General features: G+C 47.4%; 1 protein-coding gene and 1 long non-coding RNA gene across 3 annotated transcripts; one reads left to right on the top strand and one right to left on the bottom strand.

The window, feature by feature from the left end:
• The first annotated feature begins 2081 nt into the window (after nt 1-2081).
• LOC126646268 (uncharacterized) lies at nt 2082-4334 on the top strand. Of its 2 annotated transcripts, none has more exons than XR_007630254.1 (2): nt 2082-3169; nt 3952-4334. It is a non-coding gene; the product is annotated as an uncharacterized LOC126646268 (long non-coding RNA). The 2 variants fall into 2 exon arrangements; XR_007630255.1 differs by having other exon boundaries at nt 3937-4334.
• Nucleotides 4335-7315: 2981 nt separating this feature from the next.
• SDR39U1 (short chain dehydrogenase/reductase family 39U member 1) lies at nt 7316-14185 on the bottom strand. Its single transcript, XM_050327477.1, has 6 exons — nt 14136-14185; nt 13545-13651; nt 13128-13210; nt 12436-12557; nt 11260-11403; nt 7316-11036 (listed from the first exon to the last, which is right to left on the bottom strand). Exons 1-6 carry the CDS (start codon nt 14149-14151, stop codon nt 10621-10623), a joined length of 888 nt encoding a protein of 295 aa, XP_050183434.1. The 5' UTR covers nt 14152-14185; the 3' UTR covers nt 7316-10620.
• Between the last annotated feature and the right edge of the window lie 650 nt (nt 14186-14835).

Raw genomic sequence — 14835 nt, 5'->3', positions numbered from 1 at the left:
TTTATAAGAATTATGATTACAATAGCCCATGATATTAACAATGGCTCTACTGCATCTCCTTTAAAAATGAAGTTTTTAACAGCAAAATTATACAACATTTTCTTATGTCACACTGGCAAATATAATCACAGACTTATTATATCAGAGTTTCTAATTTCAATTCAGATTTTTAATAAAAGTATTAACTAATCAATTAACTTGAAATCCCATCTCCTTTCCCCAGTTTGTCTGGAGTGGGGAAGTACTTATTCTCCTCTTCTCTCTGACTTTCTCTTCTCAATCTACTACATGCAATTCTTTCTTTCTCTATAGATTCTAACACTGTTCTTATCTTTTCCTTTTAAAGATTACAAAAGTAACTTCCCTCTTCCTAAACCATCAAAATTAAACTTGCAGACTTTTCTTTTCATCACAGTAGACACCGTTTCTTTAGCGCGCTCTCTCTCTCCCCCCTCCCTTTTCTTTTCTCAGTTTTCGACACTGTGGTCTCAATTTTGGCACGATTTTTGTTCTTAGATTTAAACTTGTTTTATGAGAAGCTTGGTACATTTTTCCCTTTTTTTTTTTTTTTTTTAAACAATAAAAAACATTTTATTATTTGGACTTTCGGGCCAATTTGCTGAGACCTGTTCATGTATACTTTTTGGGCTTCTTTTATTAAGTTTTTGAGGCCTCTGTTTTGCTACTCACTTAATTTCTTTAGTGTTTTTTTTTTTTTTATATATATTATTTTAGGTATGATTTATAAAGTAGATTATTAGTAATATTTGACTAGTTGGGGTGTTAGGATTATTGCCTAAATATTGTTGTAAAATTTTTTTTAGTCTTTTTAAGTATGTTTTAGGTGTTTCATCATTTTTTTTTGTTCATTTTCTAATGCTATTATATTTTGTTCATGGGGGTTAGTTACTCAAAGTCCCCAGATTAATGAAGTATAATAATTAGTTACGTGTTGTTAATTTAGGGTTGAGTTATAGTTCCCACTGGGAGGGTCGTTAGATTGCATTTTCTCCCAGGTATAGATATTAGGTTTTAAAATTTGGTTTAACTGTTCTGCTACTCCCAAGAGGTTTTTTAATAATAAAGTTCTGACTTCTCTTGGGGTTGTCCACCTCTTTCTAAGAGTTTTAGTGCTTTCGGGATTTTCGCACCTCTGATCTGATAAGGCAGTGAGATCTGCAGAGGGGATGGGGGGGGGTGTAACAGGGGATTTAGCAGTGCTGTAGAAACAACAGCTGAAGGAATGTGAAGAGAGGTTTGTGGAAAGGGAGGGTTAATGAGGGATTCAGCGGGTGGGGGGGGGTAATGGGGGATTACACGGTGCTGCGGGAATAGGGACTGAAGGAGACTGGAGAGGGGTTTGTGGAAAGGGGGGGTAATGAGGGGCATAGAGGGGGGGTCATAAAGGATTTTCATTTGGGGTTTTTGGGCTTGTTGACATACCCAATCCTCGGAAGATCCGAATATAGGTTATATAATATGGGGATTAGAGAGTGACTTCTCTCCCCAAACTTCGATATAATAATGTATCAATTTTTTTTCTTAGATTCATCTTTTCTTCCTAGGGGAATTACTTTAATGTTTTATCCTTAATCCTAATGGGCTTTGTGGGGAAATATCGGGTAACTTATTCTGTTTTCCCTTCCCCATGGGATCAGAAGGCTTGCTTTTCTTCTGTCCCATCTTCTAAGGTGCCTTGAAACGTACACACACTCGCTTTCTCTTGGTCGTGACTCATTCCCTCGCGGGACATGAGAGCTGCACTACAGGAGAGTCCACACTCGCGTGGTCTCGTATCGAGACCTCTCACACAGGCACACCTTAGGATTACCCCCCAACCAAACGGCTCACCAAAAAAGAAAACTCTATACTTACCCCTCCCTGGGGTCCTCGTTTGGTCTTCGTGCACAAAATTTAAGGGGTCTGCAGATTTCTTTTGCTTTATTATCGAAATTTTACTAGGTTCATTGATCTAGGGTTTGGTGAGAACAACTTTCAGAGCAGGGCTATCCGGAGATAGGGCGCCTCCCTGTTCTGCAGGAGTTCACACCAAGCAAATTGGATTCCCGGCCAACGCACCAAAATTGTTATAAGTTAGTATAAGAATTTAGACAACTCAATTCCAATTAAACATTGATAAATTTATTAAGCAAGCAATAATAAAGCAAAACAGCGCTGGGTGGCCTGGAGGGCAGCGCCCTGCCGAGGCACACACCCAAATAAAGTCAGTGTCTCTTTTTATACACCTTCGTGGTTGTTAAGTACACGTTAAGTGGTGTCTGGCCTTGGCTTTTCGGATGTAAATTTGTTGCTTGAGTTCGGTGGCTGGGTAAGTGGTCGTCTGGTATTTGTCAGAGATGAAAAGGTGCAGTTCTTATCAGTTGTTTATTGACACTTGCTTGATTAGCAAGCTGTCTGTGAAACTCCTCTTGTTTAATTACAACAAAAAGTTTGACTCCCTCATAGACATAAGATTTTATGGACAAAGTTAACCCTTCTATTACATTACCTAAGTATATACAGACATATATTATTTACTAAAGAGCTGTTATTTTTCTTTTCCACACCTTTTCAACTGGAGCCTCTTAATTTTGAAGTTATAATTACTCAAAGGGAGGAGCTTGGTTTTTCTCATATCCCACCCTCCTTAGCAAACATTTCTGTCTCATTAAACTGAGATAACAACATTGGAAAACGCTTGGATAGAGTCTGGCCAGAGAGTTCTGCTCCTCATGCACAGGTGCTGTTATAGGTTACCAGCAATGCCTTAAAGGAATTGAAGAAGCCAATTTACAATAGCAAGCAAATTTATTAATAAGCGGTAGATAAACAATCGGCGCGCCGGGAGGGGGGGAGCTGTTTAGAACAAAAGAGAGCTCTCTCACAACTCGCCGCCGCCCGCCCCAAGCTCTCAAACGTCCCCTTTTGAACCCTCCAGGTTCCTGTCCAGACATGCTCAGTACATAGGTTCTTATCCATACATAGTCCGGGGCATGTGCTTTTTGCACATGCTCAGTTGCAAAGTTTTCCCCATGCATGTTCCTGGGCTGTGTTACCGGCGTCCGTGGTCTGGGGGTTTCTTTGTGGGCCGGGATTTCTGTGATGAAGATTTTTAGTCTTCCTCGATGTCCGCAAGATGAACCCGGCTTGGAGCATGCGCCTTTAATAGGTATTTTTCCTCCCCTTCCAGTCTTATCGTCTATATAAATCACTTTGACTCCTTGTTTAGAGGAAGCTTCTCAGTGTCCCCAGCTGGTGTAGTTTAATTACACTGCCAGACTTCCCTCCCCCCTTTATACTATATCAGCTATATCAGCCTCGGGAACAAACGGCAGCTTGTTAGAAGCAGTTAACAGCTATGTGGGAAATACACACGGAAATCACACATCAATGTCCTGAAGTTTTACTAAGCTTAACAAAAAAAAAAGAATCCCCTTTAAAATATAGTTTATTACAGGTGCTACCTGATGCTTCTTTCCCCCTTCACTCCCTGTTTACTCAGCCTCTTACTGGCAACATGGATCACAGAGTCCCAAAGCCATAGTTAAAAGCTCAGAGGAACTCGGTACTGTAGTGCCAGTTCTTCTACTGGCAGAAGGGCAGCTGACATGACATCAGCTATGTGTTTTCCTCAGTTTTTTTCATGACACAGGGTTTTCAAGATTGTTATAAATTAGTAGTAGTAGTTTAATTTACTCATCAAATTAGTAGTAGTAGTTTACTCATTAAATTGTATTGCATGTTATATTCTTATATACATATATATGTTATTATAATCAATGTTCTGTTAAGGTTGGGAGACTGTAAGTTGCAGAATGGTTCATTAATCTGTCAGCATTGTAAGCTGATAGTTATGCAACTTGCAGTTCTTAAACTGGAAAGACAAATTATTGTACCTGGCTGAATAAGTATTTTGTATCTTACTTTTACAAAAAGCTTATTGTCTCATAGCACATGCATAAAGTAACGAAGGGAAGGACAAGGATCAAAGAGTCAAGAACGGGAATGTTACAGAGTATCCAAGATGGACATTTGGAGGTACCTACACACTAGGCCTCAAGGACTAAGGACTAATTAAAACTATGGAAAGGAAAGCACCTGGCAACTGAAACGGGCCTGCAGGGAAGCCAACCAGAACCAGACCTGCAAAACTCAGATCCAATGGAAGGATAACAAATGACTATGGGAGGGGAACTGATAAGGGAATAAAAGTTACTGGTTTTGCCTACTGCGCTTGTGTGCAGTGAGTGGAGCAGGGGCCTCCCCGGCCGCCCAGCATGCTGTTTTACTTATTTGCATTTTACATAAATCTTCAATAAATTTTTATTGCTATATTTCAGCATAGTTTCATTCACTTATAACAAGATCATCCTACCTAACGGGTTGAGATGTCTAGAGAAGATCTTTTCCTCCTGTACTGCACTCCGAGGTGCTGTTGTGCTGTGGTAAGAAAAGCACTCAGACTCTGTAAGCAATTATATGTTAGGGTTTTCACTGATGATTTTCTTGCTACTCTCACTCCGGGACATTTGAGCTGGCCTTGAGAAGCCCAGGCTGGAGCAGGTGGGTGCAGGAAGGAGGCTGTGACCCCGTGGGAGGACCAGGATGGAGCAGGGTTCTGGCAGGGACCTGCAGCCCGTGCAGAGGGAAGCCCAGGCCGGTGCAGGTTTGCCCCAGGTAGGACTCGGGGGGACCACGCCAGTTCAGCTCATTCCTGAAGGACTGACCTCATGGAGGAGGGACCCACAAGACAGCAGATTGGGAAGAGCTGCTGCCCAAGGGATGGACTCACGCCAGAGAGGTCAGTCCAGGACTGTCTCCTGTGGGAGGAACCCACAGAAGCAGGGGAAGGACTCCCTCTGCAGCAGCAGAAACAACTGATCATAAACCCTATTCCCGTCCCCTTGCACCGCTGGGGGGGAGGGAGAACGTGGAAGGAAGGAGAGGTGGGGGGGAAGGTGTTTTTCAGATTTATTTCTCACTCTTTGGCCCTTATCCTGTCAGTAATAAATTTAACTACTATCCCCCTTTGAGTCTGTTTTGCCCATGCAGGTGATCAGTCTCTCCCAGCTCTTATCTCATGAATCGTTAGCTGGTTTTTTTCCTCTCCCCTGTCCAGTTGCAGGGGGGAGAGTGAGGGAGTGGCTTTAGTGGGTACCTGTCATCCAGCCAGGGGCAACCCACTACATCCCTCTAATTTCCTGCGAGTTTCTGTACTTCCAGTTTCTCCAGACAGCTTGTTATTTATTGTCCCTCTTAAGCCAGTTCCGCCTTTCCCCAAGTTGGCCCTTGTCCTGCAGATGTTCTTTTATTGATGTTATTGTAGGATCCATCCTACATTGTGATAATTAGCTGGGTACACTCATAAAGCAGTTCTGCAATCAATGTTAACTACTGCCTCACCAGCAAAAAGCCAAGTTTATTTGCACTGGACCCTCTTTCACTTACCGTGAATCTGAGATTTAAATCTTCTCTTGCTCATTAAGTTGCCTTTCTCCTGCTGACAGTAAAAGGAATTCTGTCCTTCGCACCTGGGAAAAACATACTGGGAGTAACTTCAGGCATAACAGTTGGGCTGTTAAAACCTGAGCAAATGCCCATTCCTTTTTTGTTCCATAGAGAGTAATAGGTACCTCCACGGGGCAACTCATCTGTCTGCTGGAAAGGAGTGTTCCTAGGATGAGATCTCTCCAAGAACCCTGTCCTTTTTGTGCACTACACATGGAGCCCCTACAGGGAACGTGAACACAGCTGCATGTGTGCAGAACTCTGCTTTCTCTCTAATAACATTGTCCTTCACAAACATTCCCTTGCTTGTAGGCACCCTTTCTGACAAGAGGGGAATAGAAAAATTGAAAATACTGCCTGGAAAAGGGGAATGGGAAAAGCAGATGTCACTGAGAGAGTTTCTCCTGCTAGGATTCAGGAGCACACCTGATTCCAGGTGCTTCTCCTTCTCTCTCTCATTGTCTGTGCTCAGGAACATCATCACTGTGCTGGTGGTGACACAGCAGCACCCCACCGCCCACTGTATTTCTTTTCAGTGAAAATGTGCAACTTGGAGATCTGCTAAATTTCCATCTAACATGCCCAGGCTGCTGACTGGGGACAGGACCACCTCTGCTCAGGCCTGTATGCTTGGCTCTATTTCTCTGAAACTCTTGCAGTGTTACCTGCTGGCCACCATGTCCTACAGTCAGTACCTGGCCATATGTCACCCCATGCTGTGTACAAGCAGGATGAACTGCAAGGTGTGTTTCCAGCTGGTGGCTGGTTCTTGGCTTGCAGGAATGACTAGTTCCACAATCATCATATACATCTCAAACCAACTGAAGATTTGTGGCTCCAGCCCAATTGATCACTTCTGTGATTTGATCTCTTTGTAGAGCTCTCCTCCAGTGACACCAGGTGCTGTAATGATCATCCCAGACACAGTCTTGACAGTTTTGTTCACCCTGGTGTCCTGTGTGTGCATTACAGATGCCATCCAGAGCATCCCATTGAGCACTGGGAGGCAGAAGGGTTTCTCCACCGTGTGTGAGAAATGAAAGCCTTCTCATACATCATTGTGGTCAGCATTTGTAAGGGACACTTCTGTGGCCTTCAAATAGAGATATTGTCTATTTGCTGCCTGAGAAAACTGAACAAAATTTCCTTTTTCTACACCATCCTCATAGCCCTGGTCAACCCACTGTAAGCCTGAGGAAGAGAGTGGTCAAGCAAGCCTGGAAAAGCTATCAGGGAAGCTGTTGCCTGCACTGAGAGCACACTGGCTGTCACTACGGCTACTCCTATTTCTCCTCAAGACTGTAGGGTTGATGTGGAGGGAATATATGATGTATCAGGTCTGTCTCTGAAGGTGTCTGGCTTTAAATCCCTGGGTGTTTGAGATAGTAAAAAAAAAGAATATCAAGCATCGTAGCCTAAAGGTGGTGAGACAAATGTCATAGAAAAACCTGTTTAATAGTTTGTGAAAGCCTTTGAAGTTTGGTAAGTTTGGGAAGAAAAAACTTACAGAGACCAAAACCCTTTGGTGTTTTGTTTTTGCCAGTGTAAATATTTGAAACTTCAAATGGAAGCTGATGTAACTGAGGTAAAGCCCAAAATGAGGAAAGCTTCTGTATGAAAGCTCTTAAGTCAGTTTAAACCAAGATCATCCTATTTATTTACTGTTGTAAAAAATTCCCTGGTTCTATGCTGAATCAACATGAGCTGCTGCTTTTTGCTGTCAACAGGGTTAGCTTCCTATGGGCACTGAGGAGAAAATGAGGCTGCACATGCACAGAGTTCAATTTCAGGACTTGTCCACCCATCCTTTTCGGTGTTCCCGTTTTATTCATATTCTCTCGTAAGCAGCACCTGGTGTTTTTCTTTTAGTCCACTGGAATTCCCAGGATTGTCCCAAACCAGTGCCTTGATCCCACACATTCACACTCACATCATGTGGTGGCTGTGTTCAGCCATGAGAGAAAAACACACACTATCATGCAGACTGTTTGAAGTAGTTTTCCAATTTGAGACATAACATTCTGTCAAAGCACTTAGCCAAAGTCGATCCTCCTTTTTGATTCCAATTAACTAAATGCAGGTGCAGTGACTCAGCTTGTTCCCACAGTTTACTTAATAGGCACCAAAGTCTTTATCAGATCATTAATGCTCCCCTGTTTTGCATATGTAGATATCTGCTTTTATTTCTGCATATCTGTGCAATTATGTGCACAAAATACTCCTGTCCTGTCCTGTCTGTCCTCAACTGTGCTGTCTGTTCATAATCACACAGCAATCTACACTTCTTCACAGTGAAAACAGCTTTGGCTTTTACTTTCTCTTGGCACTGAAGGAATGTAATGTTTTAACTCCCAATGGAAGCTTTCAACTTAAGTGTCAAACAAATCTCAGAACATCCAGAGCCCATCACCCACGGCCTCCCATTCAGAGCAAGTGGATGTGCTCCTTCCTTGTCCAAGGACTTCCTTCAGGAGTGCTGAGATGGGAACTAAGCAGAACAGAGACTGTGGGATACAAACCCTCTTTCAGAAGAGTAGCAGATTGACAGTTCTTCTCCAGCCACCTTGTTTTCATTTCCGATCACAACCCAAAGCTATTGTAATCACCAAGGTGCATACTGCTAGAAACACCTTAACTGGGCTGGCTAATCATCTTGGAGGACAGAAGGATGCTGCAGGCCACAGCATTTGTGAGAGATGACTGAAGCCTGAGCCCGAAAAAAAAGCTGGAGTAACCAGAGCAGCACTGCTGATTGTCCCACAAGGAACTGGGTCTGTACCTCACAGTAGGTCAGCCTGCTCTCATGGACAGGAGGCTGAAGCACATGGGAAGAAGGAACCTGCACCTAACTTACAGGCAGCACAGACACAGTGCAAGCAAACCACATTTATCTCAGACCACGTTGCTTTCATGGCTATTCCTGAAGTGCCATTTCACCTACCTCTTCTTACACTGACTGCAAGGACTATCTCCAGTTCCATCTAGACAGTCACATTCTAATTTTCCTGCCTGGAAAGTCAGCAGATTGCCATTCTATTTCCAGTGCAGACTGAGCAAAGAGGCAAGAGAGTGGACTTCACCAGTTCTGATCCTTCAGCTACTGCAACTACATTAACCTGACCTAAACCAGAAATACATGGATTGCTTTGTTCTGGATGGTTTCTTATTTCAGAAACAAAGCAGGTTTTTTTATCTGCCTGAACTACCTTTTAATGGAATTTTCTAGCCCCAATTTACATCACACTAAGAATATTTCCCCAGAAGCAGTGCTATACTGAAGGTACCTGCTCTGTGGATTTCACAGAGGGTTAAGGGAAGCAAAGGGATACCTTTCCTTACAGTATGAGATGATGAAACTGCAGTCTTCTCCATGAGAGGTACTGCTCCCCAATGCAGCCCAGGCAGCCTGGATATTCTCACTGCCCAGTCAGGGGGAACCCCCTGAGCACAAGTACCACCTCATGGGATGAACACAAGAAAACCACACTGGTCTGAGATAAGTACAATGGCAATAGCTGAAAATGCTCCTTCAGACTAAAGCAGTGACTGGCACTTTCTCACACCAAGATGAACCCAGTTTCTCCTCAGCACAAGCTCGGATGTAGTGGGCATTTAGCCAAGGCCTCAAGAGCAGTCCAGGGACCACAGTCCCATTGCACCCTTTTCCCTAAAAAAGTAGTGTTCTCCTTCATCCCTGCCACAGCATGAGGGGCATGCAACCCTGGAGGGGTGTGACTCTTGGGATTTGACTCACCTGGAGGTACCGACACATCAGCTTGGTACCAGCCACAAGAAAAGAGATGGCAGAGTCTCCATGCAATTCAGCACCCTTTGTACTCCCAGAGATAATGGATCTGAATCTCACTGCATGGTTGACATGGGTTGGAACCAACTGTGAGTGTGTGTGTGAAGAACAGCTGGGTGTACACCTGCAGGAACACTGTAAGGCCTGCTGAGAGCACCTGGCAGAGCTGAGGGCCTGTAGCTGGGCTGTCAGTCAGGGCAGAGCTGAAGGCAGCCCACCCACACCACACCCCTGGAGCCTGTCAGTGGCTACAGCACAACTCACTCTGGCCTGGAAAGCTCTAAATGGTGATATCCTGCCTGGGAGGGAAAACTGAACTCTATAAATACACGAGACTCTACATGAGCCGCCGCCTTCTCTCCTTTCCTGCAGCCTGAACTATGTGAACCATCAGATTTTGTCAGTAACCATTTTTGCTTTTCTCTCTCTCTCCTCTTTTCCTTCTCTCTCTTTACTCTTTTAATCCCTTTTCTTCTTTTACTCTTTCCCTGCTCTTGTGGGTAACAACACCAATGAACTGTGTTTCACTAAAGCTGGTATATTGATTGATTGTAGTGAGTGTTTTCTGTGGAATGGGTTTTTGTGCTGAATGTTTTAGTGAAATGCTTTTTTCCTGGTTGTATTTTACTCCTGTAAAACCCTTTGCCAAAATATCTTATTTTCCTCACTAAATTAGAAGAATTTCTCTTAGAGAAGAGTGTGTGACTCTTTCTCCAGACACTAATTTGAGGTTATAATGAACCAAAAGGCTTTTTAAAAAGTCTTAAATAAAAATATAACCACTCTAGGCATCTTACAGCTTAAAAACTGGAGTGTAACATCCTCTAAAGATGGATCTTCTCCCACAACCACTGAGAATGAGACAGGCAAAGCAGAAGAGCATAAGTAGGTTTCTATGTCATCATGGAGGAAAGACAGGAGGGAAAACTTCCATGGAAGAATTACAAAGCTGATAATTACAACCAGTTTCCTGATGCCAGCCACCTCTCAGGGAAGAAGACATTACAGCCCCAGCTGCTTTGCCAGCAGTTCACATGCACATTGTGGAAAAGGAGATATGCAATTCCACAGACACAATCCTTAGAGGGGCTTGTGCCCTTCCCCAAATACAGGTAACGCAGAGATTGCAGATGGCAGTAAGAGGGATGACTCACACTGGGAGTGCATACAGTGAGGCAGAGGGGGAAAACATCGCTCACCCTCTCTGGATGGGAATGGGGAAGTGTCCAGGGGCAGGGCTCCTCTCCTTCACCCAGGGGAACGCATGTGAGCTCACAAAAACAGGGCCCAGCCCAGCCGAGGAGGCCTCAAGACACAATGTCCTTCAGAGCTCCAGCCAGGTCAGGGAAGATGAAGTGGTAGCCACTCTCCAGGGTGCGTTTTGGCAGCACCCTCTGTCCCTCCAGCAGCATAACAGCCCGCTCTGCCCCAAAGGCAGCCCGCACAGCCCAGGCAGGCACTGGCAGCAGGGCTGGGCGCCCCAGGGCTGCAGCCAACTCCCGAGCAAAGGTGCCATTGGAGGTGGCAGGGGAGGATGGGGCGACACCGTTGAGGACACCTCGCAGGCTCTCACTCTCCAGGGCGTGACACACGATCCCAGCCAGGTCCCGAATATGGATCCATGGGAAGGGCTGCAGCCCAGAGCCCAAGGGGCCTCCAAGTCCCAGACGGAAAGGCCAAAGCATCTGAGAGATTGCACCACCACCTCGACCCAGCACTACACCTGTGGGGACAAGAGAGTGATACCAGGTCCCCTGCCTAAAAGGGCAAAAGTACCCTTCATGCCCAGACCTGCAAGCAGGAGACAATCCTTAGAGGGTTGGACTGGAACAAGACCCCAGCAAGAACAGATGGAAGAACTCATGTCCTTTTCCCACCTCCTCACCCTCCTGCCCCCAAACCAAAGCAGAGTCACCCAAACAGGCCCCTCAGGGACCTGATCTCACCTGATCTCACCACAACTCCACGAGTTGGGCTCCCAGGGATGAGAGCTGCAGCCTCCCAGGAGCTCACCAGGCGTGAGAAGAAGTCAAAATCCCCTCCGGGACTGTCTTCAGTATACTCAGCTGTGGGGCTGGGGCAGTAATAGCCTGAAGGGTAACAGCAGAAATGGGGTCAGGGTTGAATGATGAAACCAACCCCCCTTCCCCAATGGACCATCCCCCCTGCCTTCAGGAGCCCAGAACTCCTATGAGAAAAGGCTGAAACAATTGGGATTGTTCAGCTTGGAAAAGAAATGGCTTCAGGCTGACCTACCTGTGGCCTTCCATTGCCTGAAGGGAGCTGACAAGAAAGCTGAAGAGACACTATTTACAATGACCGACAGGAGAAGGGTGAATGGCTTCAAACAGTAGTTTTAGACTGGATACAAGGAAGAAATTCCTCCCTGTGAGAGGGGAAGGCACTGGCACAGGTTGTCCAGAGAAACTGTGGCTGCCCCATCCTTGAAAGCATTCAAGGCCAGGATGGATGGGGCTTGGAGCTACCAGGTCTAATGGAAACTGTCTCTACCTATGGCACAGGGGTGGAACTGGATGGTCTTTAAGGTCCCTTCCAGTCCAAACCATTCTGGGATTCTATGATTCTCTGAACTCCATCACTCCACCAAGGACACCCCCATATGAATAGCACAGGGTCTCTCTAATGGCAATGCTGAAGAGTTTTTAAACTACCAATGTGCTTAACGAGTTCAGTGGGATACACTGATACTGAGATTGAGCTGGCAGCCCCAAAAGCCAAATAGGCCTGCAAGCAACACGCTGAACTGGCTGCACAGAACAGCACCTGCTCTAAAATTGGGCATTACATCAACTTTCAAGACTGTAGCAAGCAAAAATGCAAAGCTGTAGATATGCAGAGGGATTCAGCTGAGGCCCTACAATTTGTCTAAACAAACTGGTTCTACAGGATACCGAAAGGCTTTCCCAGAAAAACACAGAAAAGGTTCTGTCCTAATGACACCAAGAGAAAGCTGATCAAGGCTTGCCTAAACACAGTGACACTGATGGCAAAAAAGTTGACATTTCAGGGCAAGATGTGTTCCCCTGGAAGTGTGTTTCTGTCTGGAGGTAAAACCTCTCCAGGTCAGCACGAGTCATGTCCTGGCCGGGCCCAACCAATACCTACGCCAGTGACGAGGACCCAAGCACGGGGTGGCTGTTCAGCATCAACAATGGCTTTGGCCAAGGTCTTTGTGGTCTCAACCCGGCTGCTGATGACTTCCCTGCAGAAGGCAGCACCCCATCTGGGAAAGAGAGAGCCACAGATGATACTCCTCACAAGGAGGAACCAGGAAACAACAGCACCAAGGAGGGCCCCAGCAGACACCTGCTCCCAAGCACAGGAGAAGTCATGGGAACTCCCCCCACCCCAGAGCAGTGGGAGGACATGTGATCTTACAACTTAAATGCAGGGGAACTTTGGGAGATGGTGGCTCTTCACTTCCTTCAAAACACTGTGAGTTTTGGACTGCCTCAGGACAAAGGCAGCAGAGCAGCTGGACACCAGAGATGGTGTTCCTCATGGAAGTCAAACTTTGGTTCTGATTTTGCATTATCTAATGCCCTTTTGGAAATACGAAACTAATTTTTCTGACTTCCAGCTGTAGATTCAGAATGGAATCTTTCTTCCAAAGGTCTCTCAGGACCTAACAGACCCACAGAAATGTTTTGGATATTTAAGGCTACAGATGTCAACAGTTAGTTAACCCAAGAGCTTCCTGGACATGTTGTTTCCTCCCTTTCCACATTCTCTGACAACACAGGACTGTCTTGCCTTCACCTTGTCCCAACAGCACTGTGGGAGATCAAGTCACCTGCGGAAAGGGTTGAGCACATTTTCGCCAGCCAAGTTGACCACGGCATCGCACAGGGGCAGTCCAGTGCGGGACACGTCTTCCTAGGCAGGAGTAACAGAGACACCACATAGCAAGCCTGCCCTCTGCTCAGGCCTTCCCAACAACCAAGCAGGGCAGGCTCCTGAGAACTCCAGCTAATTCCTTCCTGACACTGCCTGGAGCACAAGCATGAACCGAGAAGGTTTTGCTCCTGGGAACTACAGCAGTACCCGTCCCAATGACTGTGACCCATGGAGCACCCAGCAGCCCAAAAGTACATCCACAGGAGCCAGATTCCCTGCGGAAGATTCCCTCTATGCCACGGCAGGTCAGGGCAAGCGGGCTCGTTCTTCAGCCCTGCCAAGGCTCCCTCCTGTGACCGCTCTCCTCTCGCACCCAGCTGATCCGATCCTTGCCCCCCTGTCGAGACACATGGGTCACTTGGTGCCCGCGGCTCCGCAGCAGCTGGGTCAGAGTTCTGCCCACGAAGCCAGTCCCTCCACCTGGGGAGAGATAGACAGGCCGTCACCCGGGACCTGCACCGCGGCTGGGGGGGCATCCCTGCGGGCCAGGGAGCCCCCGCCGGGCCCCGCACCACGGGCGGGACAGGGGGCTGGCTCTCTGCAGAGCTGCGTCCCGATCACAGGGTCCCCCGCTCACTGACCCCGCACGCTCACTGTCCTCCCCCTCCCTCACTGTCCCCGCACACTCACGGTGTCCCCGCACACTCACGGTGTCCCCGTCCCTCACTGTCCCCGCACACTCACGGTGTCCCGCACACTCACTCACGGTGTCCCGCACACTCACGGTGTCCCCGTCCCTCACTGTCCCCGCACACTCACGGTGTCCCCGTCCCTCACTGTCCCCGCACACTCACTCACGGTGTCCCGCACACTCACGGTGTCCCCGTCCCTCACTGTCCCCGCACACTCACGGTGTCCCCGTCCCTCACTGTCCCCCCCCCCCAGCAAAGCCCCCCCCACTCACCCACCACCACCCTCATGGCTGAGCCGCGCACGCGCCAGGCAGCGCCGACAGCGCACGCGCCCTGCCGCCGCGCGCAGACGGCGCCCCCCGGCGGGCGGGAGGGCACCTGAAGGGCCGGCCCCGCGGGGGAGGCTCCGCTCCGGGACCGGGCTGGGACACCCGCCGGGAAAGGACAGGGGCAGCAGCCACAGCGCGGGGCTGGGCGGGAGCGGGCAGACGGCAGCCCAAGGAGTTCGTCAGGGCGTGAATTAGTTCGTTAAAAGAGCTGAAATAAATGCTCGGAGAAGCTGTGGCTGCCCTGTTCCTGGTCGGACGGGGCTTGGAGCAACGTGCTCTAGCGGAAAGTGCCGGTGCCCATAGTAGGGGCGTTGGGCAGGATGGCCTTTAAAGGCCCCTTTAAACCCAAACCCGTCTGGGATTCTATGATTCTGTCATCCTATGAACTGGTTATTGCTAATCAAAAGCAAAGAACTGTGCGGTTGGGAATGAGGCTGGGGCTGTTCTCATTGACCCCAAGCTTCCCTTCCCTCTTGACACCTTCCTTGCTGCATGTCTCCTCACGGGCATGGGAAAAGAAATTCCTTCGAGGGTGTAATTCTGCCACTGCACTTGAAATGTCCATTCTGAGATGTGATAAAACACACACTGGAGACACGACTGCCCATCTGCAGGTAGCGGGGTCAGCCTTTGCTTCACGCAG

This window comes from Myiozetetes cayanensis, unplaced genomic scaffold (assembly GCF_022539395.1).
Source record: "Myiozetetes cayanensis isolate MyiCay16 unplaced genomic scaffold, myiCay2020 scf34, whole genome shotgun sequence".
NCBI classification, from domain to species: domain Eukaryota; kingdom Metazoa; phylum Chordata; class Aves; order Passeriformes; family Tyrannidae; genus Myiozetetes; species Myiozetetes cayanensis.
The sequence above is the reverse complement of the archived record's forward strand: the minus strand, read 5'-3'. Positions and strand labels throughout refer to the sequence as shown.